Source organism: Maniola hyperantus, chromosome 24 (genome assembly GCF_902806685.2).
Source record: "Maniola hyperantus chromosome 24, iAphHyp1.2, whole genome shotgun sequence".
NCBI classification, from domain to species: Eukaryota; Metazoa; Arthropoda; class Insecta; order Lepidoptera; family Nymphalidae; genus Maniola; species Maniola hyperantus.
The window spans coordinates 6797167-6815805 of record NC_048559.1 but is presented as its reverse complement, the minus strand read 5'-3'; the positions used below and the strand labels follow the sequence as shown (position 1 = coordinate 6815805).

General features: G+C 37.2%; 1 protein-coding gene and 1 long non-coding RNA gene across 2 annotated transcripts; both read left to right on the top strand.

Annotated features, from left to right (window-relative positions):
* Positions 1–5294: 5294 nt before the first annotated feature.
* On the top strand, positions 5295–17511 carry LOC117993507 (peroxiredoxin-2-like). Its single transcript, XM_034981315.2, has 7 exons — positions 5295–5478; positions 5558–5606; positions 5950–6091; positions 13313–13448; positions 14011–14113; positions 14787–14915; positions 15474–17511. The coding sequence occupies exons 1-7, from the start codon at positions 5446–5448 to the stop codon at positions 15563–15565; spliced, it is 684 nt and encodes a 227-aa protein (XP_034837206.1). The 5' UTR covers positions 5295–5445; the 3' UTR covers positions 15566–17511.
* Positions 8514–10069, top strand: LOC138404064 (uncharacterized). The gene is made up of 3 exons (XR_011238167.1): positions 8514–8711; positions 9410–9465; positions 10024–10069. It is a non-coding gene; the product is annotated as an uncharacterized lncRNA (long non-coding RNA).
* Positions 17512–18639: the final 1128 nt, after the last annotated feature.

Sequence of the window (18639 nt, the reverse complement as noted above, 5' to 3'; positions counted from 1 at the left end):
CCCCGTCTCATGTTCTGATTTTGCCATCTCAACCGGTCGCGTACTATAATTAAACTCTCATTTCAATACTGACCAATCAAACTCAATAAAATTATGCATGTTACAGGATGTAACCAGAACTACTGATGATTACAATATGATAACACCAAAAAAACGCGAAAAAATAAAAATCAAATCCTATATTTTGTAAAAGTTCACGATAATAATATATTGCAAATAAAACAACGAACGTTACGTAAGTAGACCGTTCGGACCCGAGTTTTGCACGCTATACATTGCGGGGTTAAAAAATATTAAATCACTAAAACTACAAAATGCGGCAAATGGTTATTGGTATTGGATTGTGTTTAGGTAGAATAACAATAATGCTTAGTTTTTGCTAGCGTTCTGGTTACACCTGTATACATTACAACTACAAGCCTATGTAATTTAGTAATAAACCTGTCAAGTGTGAGGCAGACTCTTTCGAAAATCCTTTGGCGTAAAAGTGCTAGTGTAAAGCTGAGTGCTCAAAACCATTTGTAAGAAAAAACCTTTAATATCCCCCCAATGAAAATAATATAAGTAATCTACCAGGTAGGTATCTTGTAGGATAAATGAAAACGTAACTCAAAGTGCTGTTATTATTTACATCTCGATTTTTAGTGTTATCGGCTAAGTCTGTGATTGTGCAAAGTCGATAACGCCCGGGTGGACTCGACTATACAAGCTTTCGGACTGACGAACAACGGAATCGCATTACGAAGCCTTCGCTGTTCATCCGCCTGTCCATCCGTGGACGGAGCGATGGTGAAGAGAGAGCGCGGAAGAGGGGAGAGAGAGCAAAAGCGAAAACAGTGAGGAATAAACAGGACAGATAAAGTGGATGACAAGATACACCACGATCGGCGAAGGGAATTTGCTCTAACTATGACGTCTACCCAAGAAAGGGGAGAGTGACACATAGAAAATAATTTGTAGGTTTTTTATAACAGTCTTCCCATAATACATATAACATTGGCAAATTATAGCCATTCGCGTAATCAGTTTACAGTCGCCGTGCAAACTTAAGTCTGCGCGGTCAACACCAACTTCACCCATAGCATTCAGTCATTCAATAAATACTCGTAATTGATTCGAAGAATCAACCGAGAAAGTTGCAAAATAAACTCTACCCGGGCTTTATTAATCTTGCCGATTCCGTAAACTTTGGCGGTAACATTACCGAATTATTCAGCGGAGAGCTGTGGCAGGACTGGCAGGTAATGGAATGTAAATCGAGCAAATATTAGCAGTGAAATATTTATATTTTTGAGAATTGAAATCCACGGGGAGGCGACCACGGACTTGGAATATCTAGATATACCTGTAGGGAACTGCTGACGCTAGAATTTCGCCACACGGGGCATATATTGTAGAAAAATAGCGTGAGCACTGAGCAGCCAGTGGCTCCCTGCCCGCCGAAGCAACTGGTCCTATCCTATTAGTTTGTCACATTATTTATTGTATTTTATGTTGTAACACTGTATCTGTAATAAATCAGTAATTAATTGGTGAACTTTGTGTTATTTAAACCCGATAGACTGACAAGAACACGGCGCTATCTATTGGTAAGATATTTTCTAGAAGAAATAACCAATAGGCCAACAACAACAACACCACATAAGGTAAAATACCTACCGGGCACCCGATGACCTCCCTAGCGCAGTTGTGAGCGCTGTTGTCTTGTATGTAGACTAGCTTATGCTCGCGACTTCGTCCGCGTGGACTACACAAATTTAAAACCCCTATTTCACCCCCTTAGGGGTTGAATTTTCAATAATTCTTTCTTAGCGAATGTCTACGTCATAATAGCTATCTGAATGCCAAATTTCAGTCCGATCAGCCAAGTAGTTTTAGCTGCACGTTGATAGATCAGTCAGTATAAGTCACCTTTTATTTAGATTTCATACTATACCTACTCATTTAAATGAACCTGTGGCATCTAGGTAATCTAAGTCTGTGGAGGCGACCTAAATCTGCTATTCAGTGTAAAAAAGGTTCAAACTATTATAACAGAATATAGATGATCTAATTAGGGTTAGATAATCGTATTTCCATCTATTACAAGATGACCTGAATAAGGACATTAGACAATGTTTATAGATAATCTCAATAGCTCAACGGTTAAAGATGCGGACTGAAAACCGAAAGGTCGCCGGTTCAAATCCCACCCGTTGCACTATTGTCGTACCTACTCCTAGCACAAGATTTACGCTTAATTGAAGGGGAAAGAGGAATATTAGTCAGAAATTAACTTGGCTAATATTCTTTTATAATTTTTTTAAAAAATGTATAAAATAAAATAAATAAATAAATGTACAGTACACGGCAGAAAGTAATGTACGTCGGCCTTTAGAATGACATTTCGGCTTTGTAGAGCGTTGTCTCTGTCACTCATACCTATGTGACGTTTTGTCAGTCTCAACGACAGAGACAATGCTCTACAAAGCCGCTACCTCTTTCCGAATTATTTTCTGCCGGTGATAGCCCAGTGGTTAAAAAGTTGGCCTTCTAGTCGGAGAGTCTGGGGTTTGATCCTGGCACTCATCTCTGACTTTTCGGAGTTACCTATGTGTATTTGAAGCAATTCAGTAGGTATCACTGAATTTAGCGGAAAAGGAAAACGTTGTGAGGAAACCTGCGTGCTTGAGAGTTCTCCAAAATCTTCTCAAAGATGTGTAAAGTCTGCCAATCTACACTGGGCCAGCATGGCAGATTATGTCCTAAACCCTTGTCACTCTAAAAAGAGACTCGTGCACACTGCAGGGTAGTTGGCCGGCAATGGGTTGATCAATATTTCAGTCAGTTTCTCCATTATAAATCATACGGTATGTAATACTTACTGCCGTTCTCAAAGTCGCTAATCGTTAGGTACTTAAGATTGAGATAAAACGAGACATTTACCTATGTGAGACATATAGCTCTGTCTCGTTTAAACTAAACTTAAGTTACGATTAAGCGACTCTGAGTACGGCAGTTACTATGGGTAGGTATGCTTAGTTCCTGTACAAGCAAGATTTTCTAAAGGAGGAGGAGGACCTATTGTAAGAATAAGTAGTACCTATACGCTAATGATCTTCTTTGAAAATAAGAATGAGAACTCGGTAAAAGAAGATTGCTTCTTAAATATAAATCTCTTTCAACTAAGCTCCAGCCTTTTGCTCTTTGAGGCATTTAAGTATCTCACAATAGCAGTACTCCGGGGGTTTAAATGCACCGCTTACTTACTATCGACTTGAACCGAATACAGCTTAAAGTCTTAAGAGAGGTTTCCAGCGCTCTGCATACAAACTTACTTATCTAGTTTTAACAAGGAACAACAATAATTCGCCAAAATAGACAAATCTTTTGGTACGACCACAGACCACCACCTATAGACGCCTAATAACCCCGATAGCCAGCCAAGCTTAGGCAGTTTCTTAGCAAAGAAGTCGGCCCACGCCCGTTCCGTACCCTCATTCTGCACATTGTCTTGATATTGTAGGGAGTCAAGAAGGCGCCCCGGGAAAGCGCCACCGAGCAAATACCTACCGAACCGGCACCCTCCCGCGTTTCCGCGTTTCTGCGTTTTCGCGTTTCCGCGTACAGGTAGCCCCGATTCTCTAGCCTCTCTCTAAACTAAATTTAGAGTACCTGCATCCTTTTCTTTTTACTAATGCTAAAAAAGGAATGGAACATGACTTTCACATTTAAAGACTCTAAATTTTAGTGCATAATACAAATTTAAACAGTAGGTTCGCGAGTGCGTGCTAAAATCACGGGTTTTACCATCTAAAAATTAAATTTAGAAATGTCAAACTGCTTCTGTCCTTTTCATATTACAATAGTAAGAAGAGGGTGCGAATACTCTAAAATTAGGTTGTGCTTAGAATCGGTGCCGATCATCCTAATAAATAAAATAGGCTACTTGACAATTTTTTTAAGTTGGTCTTAAATGGTTAATATTTGTCCTATTATATCAAAAAAATTAACACTATATTTTTTTGCGCCCTAAAAACCGTAAAACTTTAATTTAAAAAAATATTTTTCTTAGACAGGTGAAAACACTGTCGGCCATGTTTGGCCAACAGTATAACCACAGGGTTATACTGTTGTTTACAAATGCATGAGAGTCAGAGCACAGATAATCTATCGGCCAAACATGGCCGACAGTGTTTTCACCTGTCTAAGAAAAATATTTTTTTAAATTAAAGTTTTACGGTTTTTAGGGCGCAAAAAAATATAGTGTTAATTTTTTTGATATAATAGGACAAATATTAACCATTTAAGACCAACTTAAAAAAATTGGCAAGTAGCCTATTGCAATACCTACTAAAAAACGAAATTGAAGTCTTATGTTAATCTCATAATAATATGGTTATTTGAAGTATACCATAATTGAATCAAGCATTTTTAAAATTTTTGTCTGTCTGTCTGTTTGAACGGGCTAATCTTCGGAACGGCTGAACTTTTTTCTACATACGGACTAAAATCTTACTTTTGACATTAACACACAAAAGGTTAAAATGGCGCATGAGGGAATCAAAAGCGCGTATCTTTTTTGCTTCCATTTTATTTATTAGCCAAAATTTCTTCGGTGAAATTTTTTATTCATTTTGAATCTTATTTTAATGGAAATACAGATTATTTTGCGTCACTTGGCCATCAAAATCTGTCTAATGCGAACAGTTAAATGCAAAAGGCAAAAGGAATCTGATCCCATAAAAGGTTCGACATTAAATGCTAAGAAGCTTACGTGAGGAATACAACATAATTATTGAATTATTCTAATTGTTATACTAAGTAGGTAATTAGGTTAAGTAAGTATTAAGCACATAAGGACGTTTTTTATTTTTTCAAACGCTGGGAAATGCGTTTACGCTTCCCTCCCTCCTGGAACCCAGCCAGCCAACCAACTGGAGGGAAGGTATGTGGATTGTGGGACTCGCCGGCCGGGAGGCGACCGGAATACCCACTAAAACCCAGCGGCGCTCCTGCGCGTCCACGTCCGAGGCGCACCGACGAAGTGCGTGCGCCTCGCAACCCGGGGCCCGTCCAACGCTTTGCTTTGCAACGATTTCTTTTTCATAACTTTTGTCAATTTACAATGTTACCCGTGACGACTAGCAAAGTTGACACCAACCACGTTGGATCTAGTTGGATTATCTGTAGTACACATTCAAAAAACATCCTTGTCTATGATTAATTTAATTGTCAAATGTCAATCAATGTAAAGTGTCAACTTCAAAAAATTGCATTCATTTTCATCATTTCCAAGCATTTGGAGCCATAGACAAGAAAAGAAGAAGATTTCCAAGCATACTGTTTTCTAATTTTCATTCGGAAATTGAGAAAATCTTCTTTGCTAAGTAGGCTATAGTATTCTAAAATTACTTAAGATATTGTAATAATATACTTAATTATCTAATACGAGCGGTTTCTAAAATGTCACTATTCGTAAAGAACTTAGTCCGCCGGGTAAGATTTAATTGTTTTTTTTATGAAACAGTGAGCTAATTTTAAGTTTTAGAAGTTGATAGATCTGTATTTTCTCTAGGTCCTCACACCAGCTGTGTCAGGAACGAGGAAATCATGTTTTTCTACTAGTGAGTATCATTATATAACCTCTTTATATCCTTATTCTTAATTCCCATAAGTTCATAGGTCAAAGACAAAGGGTACGAAAATAATAATTTCTTGTATACTAACTTACAAGCTGATACCCGCGACTTCGTGCGCGTGGATTTGAATTAAAAATCCCATGGGAACTCGTCGAGTTTCCGGGATAAAAAGTAGCATAAGTCACTCTCCCGATCTTTAACTTTTTATCCATGCAAAAATCACGTCGATCCGTTGCTCTGGTGCGGCATTATTGGACCAAGTGATTTACGATTTTTACCAACTTACGTGCTATACTTTCATAATCAAACACAATGAATTATTTTTCAGCTAGTGCAGCATTTGCACCAAAAATACAAAAGCCTGCCCCTGACTTTGCAGCTACGGCGGTGGTAAACGGGGAATTCAACCAAATAAGGCTGGCAGACTTCTCTGGAAAATATGTGGTTCTTATGTTCTACCCTCTGGACTTGTAAGTTCGTAGGTTATTTATATATAACAATATATAAAACTATAGCAAGGCCATCATCCTGCACATAGCCTATTGTGTAATGACAATTATATATATATATATATATATATAAATTTACTATACTACCAAATTAGCGTACCCACTAAATCCCAGCAGCGCTCCTGCTCGTCGCTTGGCGACTGGGTCACGGGAACACAAGCAATCAGCAAATGACGTCCGCTGAGGCGGACCCTGCACCGGGGACCCACTCACGAGGTCCACCCGCCGCACTTCCGTCGCGCACCGACGAATTGCATGCGCCTTCCGACCCGAAGACCCAATGGGCGACAACTGCAGACCCCGCGCGGGTCGCCCGCATTCCCATCCTCCGCTTCGTCCTCTGTGCCCTCTGCTAGTCAGAGGGACAGTGTGCGTAATCCCAGCAAAATAATGTCGAATTTCTGGATTTGAGTTGGATAGATTTTTAGTGCGTAACGTCGTGTAATTGTGCGTGAAAGTTTTAAATTTGTGCGTCCAACCAATAAGTAGATATTCGAAAAAAAACGCGTTTTGCCAGGAATACGTCATCCCAGCTACACATTTTTTTCCCAATGGACGTACGAGAAAAAAAATAGGTCCATGAATTAGTGCGTTTTAAGAAGTAAATGTGCGTGCTAAAATTAAATTTGTGCGTCATAACACTTCGAAGATATTCAGTTTTTTGCTGGGATGACGTTTAACCATTTCTTATATCTCTTAAACGGTTAAACGTATAGACGTGATTTTTTTTACACATATTGCTATGAATTTGTGCGTAATGTTTGTAAAAACAGAATTTTAAAAAAAATTACCGTTCAGTTTTTATAATTAAAAAATAAAATAACGTTATTAGGTCCTAGTACTTTAAATATGACCTCTAAAGATAAACTTATACCGTTGATTTGTCCCTTATAACGGCCCACAGTATCTTATCAAGTTTCATTGGAGTATTTTAAGTATTTATTGAATTATGAAGAAAATTACTACGACAGGACTACGATATTTTTCGACATTTAATTGGTCGAGTATTTTATGAGTTGGCTAATTAAAATTTCTACCAATAATTAGTGCGTCAGCTCATTTATCCATCTGCAAAAATATAGCCCAATACACAGATAAATTATAGAGATATAATCAAAAACCTATAAGATGCGCAATACAATGATAAACCGACAAAGTTTGAATAGCCACAAAAAAGCGACCACAAAAAAGCGACCGTGTCATATATCGTGCTAACCTTCCAAAATTGATAGTATTGTACCATTACTTTTTTCGCACTTAAGTACAGGTACGTACATAATAGTTAGTGAAAATTAAAACAACAGAACAGTTATTTATATTTTTTATTTATTATAAGTTTTAGTTGATCAATATTCTGACTGAATACCGATTGTAAATTAAGTAGGTAATCTAAAATTATTGTATTAACATAATTTGTCATATTAACATAACAATAAAAATAATCAACAGTAACAAAATAGTAAAAAAATCTAGAAATAGAGATAAATCACGTTGAATCAACTAGTAGCTGGTGCAGTGCCCCATATTTTCCCTAACCTACCTAAGAATTTGCGTTACCTAAGTTACGTGCGAATAAACATCTAGGATGGATCCCTCTAAAAGGGAACAGCTATGTGATTCTCTAAAGAACGGTTCAACGTTGCCAACATCGATGCGGTCTGCGAGGTAACATCGTACAGATCGACCAGGCCAGCAACGGTTGTAAATTTGTGATTCTGTAGTGGCTTTAAGCTCGTTGGCGATCTTATGGTTGAGACGGGCTCTACGATGTTATCTCGGATGAGCCAGTGATGTCATCCTATTTTTATTTTCATACCGATAAAAAGTTACGATTACGAAATATGGCATTTATAGTGGGTTTAAAATTCATTTATGATTACCTTTGCTATTTTTATACAAAGTTAAAGCAATAAATGCAAAATACTATGAGAAATTATCATTATTTAAAAAAATCTTGGACATAGGCAGGAGACCTTTGCCTTTGTTTTGCATCATTAAAAAAAAGTTGCTTCCCGCCGTGCAAGATGTCAGTCAGCACAAAATTAAAAATGGTATTGGTAAATTAATGATCACCTACACCCTTGAAAAACGATTACTCAACAAAAAACTCTAGTCTTAAAACAAACTGCACGTAATAAATCAAGTGGTTAGTGGAGCACTTATAATTCCTTTACTGCCATGGTGACTTCATAGGTCGTCACAACAACTCAACAAATAGTGCGTGAACTTCGTCTTTGTACGTCGTTTTATCGTGTTTTGTTTTAAAATACAAGTGAGTATTCAATTAAACTTAATTTACTCCGATATCAGTGGTTTTAAACTTGTGTCAGACTGCCTATCAAACTGTTCTTTCGGTGCTGACCAACGATTTAATTATAAATTTCAGTGCCTCGCAATATTGCTCCATCCACTGCTCAACTTGAAAAATTGTTCAAATTTATGGAGTAAAAACCATGGTTAGCATCTGGGCACGCTCGCACTGCCCTTGCTAGAGACCGTAGTCACCAAGCATCACCAAGAAGTTGGACAATATTGGATGAATACAAATGGCTGCATCAAAACTTGGCAACAATAGCAAAAGGTATGTAAATATTATTTTCAAAGACACAATCTACTTTCTAAGCAGAGTGTAAATGTTAGTATCTACCTAGTGTTAAATGTTGTCATACAATACAGTATTGGAAAGATAAAAAAGATGATGCAAAGAGAAAATGCAGTAGCATGGTTATTGCTAGAAGAAAGAACAGGCAGTGGTATGGATGAAAATATAGCAGTAGCAGATCTAAATAACCTTGAGCAAATACCTAATAATTGTTTCTCTTATGGGTGGAGAAAGTTTTGCAACAGGATAGGAAGATTTTGAATTGTCTGTTATCTATGTTATCTCTATAAATGAATATTTAAATCCTGTTGGAACTCTGCTTTTCTGAGATAAGAAGTTGTCTATGTCAATTTCCGGGATGCAAGCTACCTCTGTACCAAATTACAAATAAATGTATAAATGCGTTAAATAGATGGCCCTTTAAGAATCCTGTGGGAACTCTTTGATTTTCTGGGATAAAAAGTATCTAGCTTATGTCCGTCCTTGGGATGTAAGCTAATTCTGCACCAAATTTCATCGAAATTGGTTTAATTTTTGGACCGTGAAAAGCTAGCAGACAGATAGACTCACTTTCGCATTTAAAGTTTAAGTAGGTATTAGGTATGGCTAGTATGGGTACGTAATTAATATGGAAAATTATTTAAAATATATAAAGTACTATTTTTTTCTTATTTCAGAATGATATATAAATGATGAAAGTTTACCACACTTGGAGAGTTATTTCGAGCCTGCGGTGTGTATAATATTATTATATATTATATCCGTACCATTATATAAATGCGAAAGTGTGTTTGTTTGTTGGTTTGTTAGTTTGTCCTTCAATCACGTCGCAACGGTGCAACGGATTGACGTGATTTTTTGCATGGGTATAGATAAAGACTTGGAGAGTGACATAGGCTCTTTTAATCCCGGAAAATCAAAGAGTTCCCGTGGGATTTTGAAAAACGTAAATCCACGCGGACGAAGTCGCGGGCATCAGCTAGTCTATACTAGCTTTTATACCTATGTATAAAAGAAAAAGGTGACTGACTGATCTATCAAAGCACAGCTCAAACTACTGAACGGATCGGCCTGAAATTTGGCATGCAGATAGCCATTATGACGTAGACATCCACTAAGAACGGATTTTTGAAAACTCAACCCCTAAGGGGGTGAAATATTGGTTTGAAATTTGTGTAGTCCACGCGGCCGAAGTCGCAAGCATAAGCTAGTATAAAATATACCTACGGATTTTTTTTGACTAGTTAATTATTTCAACTCTTTCATAATATCTCAACTGTGGCTGTTGCAGGCGAAGAACTCACAAGGGAGATTCATCATCATCATCATCATGATCAATGCTTTAACGGTGAAGAAGAAGATCGTGAGGAAACCTGCATGCCTGAGAGTTCTCTATAATATTCTCAAAGGTGTGCGAGTCTACCAATTTGCACATAGCCAGCGTGGTAGATTATAGCCAAAACCCTTATCACTCTGAGAGGAGACCCGTGCTCTGCAGTGAGCCGGCTATGGGTTGATCACGATGATCATGAATTCTTCTCAAGCAGTGGAAGACACTAAAATTCCTGAGCCTCTAGCAGTTGAGAAGCTTTTAAATCTTTTGGGAATTATTTCATTTTTTTCTACCATAAGTCTATAACAAAACCCGTCTGTTTTTCTATGGAAAAAAAAATGTAACTTTTCCACACAAATATTAAAAACAAATGAACGAGAAATGCAATAAAATATATTATAATTAACTATTGAAAAACACTAACACACACACGGTATAAGATATAAAATGTTTATAACATTAAAATATATGTAAATAGTTAAGATTAAGATAAGGAATAAATAAAGGCTTTGAAATTGAGAATTATCTAAATCTACTCTTTTATTTATTATTGCATCACGCCACGAGCGATTAGCAAGGAGTTCTCGGCACCTTTGTCCTTCTTCTAAGCCCTCTGCTCTGCTTTGACGAGGATTCTTTTGCAGCATGCTCATTATCCTATGTTCTTCTCGGATTATGTCATTTGGAAATGACAACGCTGGTAATGTTGTAGTATGTTGTGTAAAACGTGCATGCAACATGCTAAGTATAATGAATCTTCTGGCCACCATCCCTGGGTCATAATCGCTATGAACTAGAAGACATCTAAATCTTCGTTTTAAACTCCAAATAATACATACACCACTGCACGACTAGCTCTTGATGTAGGGGAGCAAATCCCTTTCTAACATTGTCACAAGTTCCTCCGTGATACTAAATATTCTTACATAATGCGTCTGTCGAGAGCAGACGAAGACCACGTATTTGACAACCTTTTGCACGCCTTTTTATTTTGTATTCCTCTTGTTTAGCTTCTTCTAATAAGAAAAATGTACTTGAGCTAAGCGAGCAGCCATCTGAAGTGAAAAAACGATAAATAGTTAACTCAGATATTTTTTTATCATTTAATTATACTTACTATAGAAAATAACAAAATAAAACTCACATTTTTACCTTTCTTTTAAAGTTTTTCTATGTTTACAACGAAATTTAACTCGTGCATCGATGGTGCATCGTAGAGAAAAGCTACACCGGAGACGCTTTTCCGTTTGACACATAGAATCGAAGGCGAGGGCGTACGATGTAGTCGAAGGCGAGCAATTAGAATAGCAAATTTCATACATAAATGTCAAAAACCCGTTTCCTACATCGATCACACTCGCTCGTGAAGCGCTAGTGTCGCAAAGGTGAGTCGAACGCGATTAATAGAATAACAAATGTGCTACATCTAAGGAAACATCCGATGTGCGACCGATGTAAATATTATTTTACCTTAGAGAATCACACTGCAGCTGTATAAACAGCGAGCGTCGTCAACAACTACATCAGCAAGCCCAAGAAAAGGACAATCACAAAGGACAGGAAATAAAATAACTGTTTACTCTAATTATAATAGGAAATAAAATATCTATTAACCCTCATTTATGTTTTATTTTAGTGAAATAGTAGGTAGATCTTCAAAGTTTCAAACAAGTTTTAAGTTCCTACATTCTTACGAAAGACATACCTACTAGGTACTGCCTTACATTAAGTAAGTGGGCTGTATGTGGTCAATACGTAATTTCAAAAACTAATGATTTTATGTATTTGTAATGTAAGTAGGTGCATAGTGTTTGTAAATATAACTAGATACAGCCTATAGAAAGCTGTCCACTAGTACACTTGTAGCTCTATCGGTTTATTTTGCCACAGATTCACGGCGGATCCTAATTGCGACGTTGCCAAACTTAATAGCATGGCTTGTAAGTAAAGATGGCTGTGGTCGGAACCTTTGGTACCTATTAGTTTTAAAATTCAGTTTTATTGCCGTGTTTTGAAGACGAACGGGTGGCTTAGTTTAACAATTTCCAGAAAACTATATTGTTTAATTATGGCTTGTGACCAGACAATAGGACTGTTTGCTTTTGTTTGTTAAAATCCCGTGGGAACTCTAATATTTCGGAATAAATGTAACGGGTCACTTATGCAAAAATCACGTCAATCTGTAACTCTGTTGCGGTGTGATGGAAGGACAAACCAACAAACAAACATACTTTATAATAATGCACGCATTTATAATATTAGTATGATTAATAAAAAGCTTAATAATTTTGTGCGCACATGTACCAGAAAAGAAATGGCACAATACTATCAATTTTGGAAGGTTAGCACGATATATGACACAGTCGCTTTTTTGTGGCTATTCAAACTTTGTCGGTTTATCATTGTATTGCGCATCTTATAGGTTTTTTGATCATATCTCTATAATTTATCTGTGTATTGGGCTATATTTTTGCAGATGGATAAATGAGCTGACGCACTAATTATTGGTATAAATTTTAATTAGCCAACTCATAAAATACTCGACCAATTAAATGTCGAAAAATATCGTAGTCCTGTCGTAGTAATTTTCTTCATAATTCAATAAATACTTAAAATACTCCAATGAAACTTGATAAGATAAGGGACAAATCAACGGTATAAGTTTATCTTTAGAGGTCATATTTAAAGTACTAGGACCTAATAACGTTATTTTATTTTTTAATTATAAAAACTAAACGGTAATTTTTTTTTTAATTCTGTTTTTACAAACATTACGCACAAATTCATAGCAATATGTATAAAAAAAATCACGTCTATACGTTTAACCGTTTAAGAGATATAAGAAATGGTTAAACGTCATCCCAGCAAAAAACTGAATATCTTCGAAGTGTTATGACGCACAAATTTAATTTTAGCACGCACATTTACTTCTTAAAACGCACTAATTCATGGACCTATTTTTTTTCTCGTACGTCCATTGGGAAAAAATGTGTAGCTGGGATGACGTATTCCTGGCAAAACGCGTTTTTTTCGAATATCTACTTATTGGTTGGACGCACAAATTTAAAACTTTCACGCACAATTACACGACGTTACGCACTAAAAATCTATCCAACTCAAATCCTGAAATTCAACATTATTTTGCTGGGATTACGCACACAGAGGGACACGCAGAGAAACCTCCCCCCTGCGTTTAAATTAAATTAGCGTGTCAACTCAAACTAACCCAAAAACATTTCAATTTCAGCACCTTTGTCTGCCCTACAGAGTTAATAGCTTACAGCGATAAAGCTAAAGAGTTTGCCGGTATTGAGTGCCAAGTGATAGGGGTGTCTACTGATTCAGAGTTCAGTCATCTGGCATGGGTCAATACCCCTAGGAAGGTAAAATTAACCTTTCCTTTATTCTTAGGATTCTGTACCTCAAAAGGGAAAAAGGAACCCTATAGGATCACTTTGTTGTCTGTTTGTCTGTCTGTCCACCTATCTGTCTGTCTGTTGTGTCTGTCAAGAAACCTATAGGGTACTTCCCGTTGACTTAGAATCATGAAATTTGGTAGGTAGGTAGGTCTTATAGCACAAGTAAAGGAATAAATTCGAAAACCGTGAATTTGTGGTTACATCACAAAAAAAAATTAAAATGTGTTCATGAATAAATAATTAGTACTTCCAATTTTCAAAGTACGATAACTATACTAAGTGGGGTATTACATATTTTCATTTATTTTTATGCATTATGTTTTTGATTTATCGTGCAAAATGTCGGAAAAAAAAAACACGGAACCCTCGGTGCGCGAGTCTGGCTCGCGCTTGGCCGGTTTTTTATCTTGTTAGCTGATGTTGAAAAAATTAAACTTCAGTAAATTTCCATTTATTCATTTTGTGTATTTTAAAAATATATAAAGCAAAGCATGAAGTAATTATTTTAAGATTATTTTTAATTCAGGATGGTGGTTTGGGAAAAATAGACATTCCACTATTGGCAGATTACCAGAAGCAAATCTCAAAGGATTATGATGTACTCTTAGACCAAGGATTCGCGTTGCGTGGTAAGTACGAGGGAACTGTCAGTCGTTTCATTCCCTTCACTAAAATCTAAATTACTACAAGTAACAAGTGTATTGTGCACTAACAGTTAAGACAGTTTCCTTGTACCCTCTATGGTTGTGGATTTCCCAATACTGTCCCAGTTAAAATTAAACACACTGTATATTATCATAGGCATGACTAATAATACTATACTAATGTACGGTACCCGACAGGAAATATTTTACACTGACCTTTAGAAGGAGATAGTGTTGTCGTAGAGCATTGTCTCTGTCGTTGATGCCGACAAAACTGCACATAGGTATGAGTGACAAAGACAATACTCTATGAAGCTGAAATGTCTTTCTAAAGGTTATCCTACTAATATTATAAATGTGAAAGTGTGGATGTTTGGATGTTGAGATGTTGAGATGTTTGGTTGTTTGTTACTCAATCACGCAAAAAAGGCTGAATGGATTTGGATAAAATTTGGAAAAGAGATACATTATACCCTGGATTAACACATAGGCTACTTTTTATCCCGGAAAATCAAAGAGTTCCCACGGGATTTTTTAAAACCTAATTCCATGCGGACGAAGTTGTGGGCATCAGCTAGTTATTATACAATATATCCTGCCAGCTACTGTAACTTACTTAGTTTAGAGATCAAAGAGTTTTTGTCTTTTTAACTTCCAGGTCTATTTATCATCGACAGAAATGGTATTTTAAGGCACATGTCAATAAACGACTTGCCTGTAGGAAGGTCGGTGGATGAAACCCTGAGGCTAGTGAAGGCCTTCCAATTTGCTGACAAACATGGAGAAGGTGAGAATTTTGTTTTACTAGCCTTTTTATGATTCCGTATCCGAAGGGTATAACGGGACCCTATTACTAAGACTCTGCTGCCCGTCCTTCTGTTCGTAAATCACTGCAAAAACACGGCCGACAACCCTTTTTATTTTTTTACTACATCGAGAGATTTTGAGGATAATAATAATTTGTGGATTTGCATAATTTTACGATAATTTTTTCGAGTTTCTTATTTTTTTTCAAAAGTTATGGAAATTTGAACACTTTGTTTTGTAATGTAGACGATAGGTCAGTATCGTTGCCCTTCGAATAAGCCCATTTTTATCTCAGTAAGACCAAAACTTTGTCTCTCAAAGTTTTGGTCTACACATGACACATGATTTTTTTTTTACACATTATAAGAATATTTCAACAAAAAAACCAAAATGGCTGCCACACAGCTAGGAAGTGGATTGGGCCCAAGTTATAAGTTATAAGTGTATGTGTACTTAAAAATAGTTGTTATAATATAAGTGTTTAAAATATCGCTAGTTCATGTCCAGACTATATTTAGATATTTACTTTAAATTACAGTATGCCCCGCAAACTGGAACCCTGATACTAACGCAGACACCATCAAACCAAGTCCCAGAGAAAGCAAGGAGTATTTCAAGAAGGCTAATTAACTTAACACCAACCAACACCAGAGCCTCAATAGCTCAACGGGTAAAGGAGTGGACTGAAAACCGAAAGGTCGACGGTTCAAACCCTGCCCGTTGCACTATTGTCGTACCTACTCCTAGCACAAGCCTGACGCTTAGTTGGAGAGAAAAGGGGTATAGTAGTCATTTAACATGGCTAACATTCTTTAAAATAAAAATAGTAAATTTAAATGGCGTCAGATGAAAAAACCTCTGAAAGGCAGAAAAATCAATCGTTGAATTCAACAGAATCGCCAAATGCATCTACCACTGATTCAGAATGCCTTTCCTACCGAGAAGAACCAGCAAGTAACTCGGCGGTTGCTCTTTTCAAAGATTTGATATGTCCGTAAAAAAGAATCCTCACTCGCCATTTTAACTCTATGGGACAACTGTCAAATAAGATGATGATATAGTGGGGGTTTCGAACTACGAGGGTTCTAAACGCGCCCAGGTCTGAGAAGAGTCCACAACAAACTCAGTCGTGTATTCTTTTTATTGTCACCACTTCATAATAATTATTGTCACGTCACTTTAGTACTGTCATGTCAAAAGTACGGTTCACCGTTAAAATAAGGACTAAAATGGTACTTTTGACATTAAATTTGACACAAAAGGTTAATATGGCGCGTGAGGAGTTGAGTTGAACGCGTTGTATACAATATTATGTTATATATAGAATATAATAGAATAGAATATGTTTTTATTCAAGTAGACTTTTTACAAGCGCTTTCGAATCGTCGAATTCGAATATATAAAAAGTAATTACAGTACCCGGCAGAAAATCATGTACATCGACCTTTAGAATGACATTTCGTCTTTGTCTCTGCGTCGTTGTCTCTGTCACTATTATGTGACGTTTTGTCGGTCTCAACGAGAGATTGTCTCTCTACAAATCTAAAGGTCGATGTACATTATTTTCAGCCGCGTGCTGTGGTCCCGCGCGTTGGTGGAAAGAGCGTCAGGCCAAATCCACGCTCTGTTATCATTTAAATAATCTTCGATTGTGTGATATACTTTTTTCAGGATCATACTTTTAATAGATTTTTGAAAGTTGTGTGCGAAAATGTGTTGGTTTATTTGGAATTTTTCATGGTTATAGTTAAAACCGTCTACCAATCCGCACATGGCCAGCGTGGTAGACTATGGCCAACCCCCTTCTCCCTCTGAGAGGAGACCCGTGCTCTGTAGTGAGCCGGTGATGGGTTGATCATGATGATGATGATGATAGTTAAACCCTAGAGGTTGACTTGCCGCGGTTAAGCACTCATCCGATCCGAGTCCGAGAAAATACGTTCCTTTTTGTTTTGTATGACATATTATGTACTAGTTAGTTTATCCAGATAATTGCTGGTATCCTCACGGATGACGGATAGAACTCAGATGACAAAAGTGTAGTGCGTAATCGCCGTTAGGCTACTTTTTATCCCGGAAAATCAAAAAACTAAATCCACGCGAGCGTAGTCGCGGGCATCAGCTAGTACACTGATGCAACTTTGAGTTAAGCAATCCCTGTATCATTATAAGGTTTAAGTTAATATTAAAAGACCTGTTATTTTAGCGTTTAAACTATCGTGAGTGATTTCCATTATATATACTTAATCTGTCAAAGGCTGTACTCACGTGTTTAGTCGACGTTAGCCCGACTAGTTTCGAACTCATCCGGGGTCCTTTTTCAAGGGAGTCAGTTCGCGCACGCGTCGCGGTTGAGACCCCGGATGGGTTCGAAACTAGTCGGGCTAACGTCGACTAAACACGTGAGTACAGCCGTTGACAGAAAGACCTGTTATTATTTATGGTTAAAAATGTATTTCTGTAGTAATTCTTGCATTTAATGTGATAAAGTAATCTGACTTCAATATATTATAGTATTTTTTGTTATATTTATTTTATTTTAATGTGTGCTATGTCAAATACATACAATTTATAGATCCAGTTGTTTTATTTTACCCCTTTTTATTAGGGTTCTGTACCCGAATGGTGTCAATGGGACCCTATTGCTAAGTCTCCCGCGCTGTCCGTCCGTCCGTTTGTCAGCGGGCTGTATCTCGTATCGTATCTGAACCGTAATAGGTATTAGGTAGAGAGTTGAAATGTTCTTGTACGTAATCCCAGCAAAATAATGTTGAATTTCTTTCAGTGCAGGTAAAGTACGCGACAGGTCGAGGTAGCAATCGGGGTGGGGACGCCCGGTGCGGGCGAGCGCGGGTGTGCAGGCGTCTCCCCGCCTCATACTCATACACACCTACACACGCAATATGTAGGTGTGACTCAACGGGAATTTTTAAAAATAGTTGTCCCATTGTGTAACAGTGTGACTCAACGGGACAACTATTTTTAAAAATTCCCGTTGAGTAACAGTGTTACACAGTGTGAATCAACGGGAATAACCCCCTCATACCCCGATTCACGATCTCGACCCGTCGCGTACCTATTATGATATTATGTCTATTGTCCCTATAACAACAAACAAACTTTTCAAAATGACCGCTATGGAAATTAAAGTGTTATTTTCTTGTACAATCGTACGGAACCGTGTGACATTTGAACTACATTGATACATCTTTTGAGGAACTTGTGACCTAGTTGTGTTGTCACATCGCATATCAGCAAATCGGTTAGTGGTGGATAGGTGACCGAATTTGGAGGTCCCGATTCGAGGTGGAATTTTCTAAAAATGCTTTCTTGACTCCCATGTTATAAAAGAAACCTATAATTTAAAAAAAGTTAAACAGAATCAGTCTTAAACGGTAAACGTTTTTATATCTTTTGTGGTACCTACCTAATAAGTATAGAATAAACAAAACCCCGAACCAGCCGACAGTTGACTGATAAACTGATAAGTTTTCTTGTGCTTTAAAATGGCCCTTGGCCAGATAAAAAAATTATACTTTGACGAAAGATTTTTACAACTTTATTACCGGTTATCTCTCAAAGCCACCATGATTCAAACTTAGGTAATAGTTGCTAATCGTTACTCCCTGTGTTTTGGGGACAATACGCAGATAAACTTTCAGCTTTAATAAAATAACGAAGGTCTGGCACGCGCTGGCTCTTAG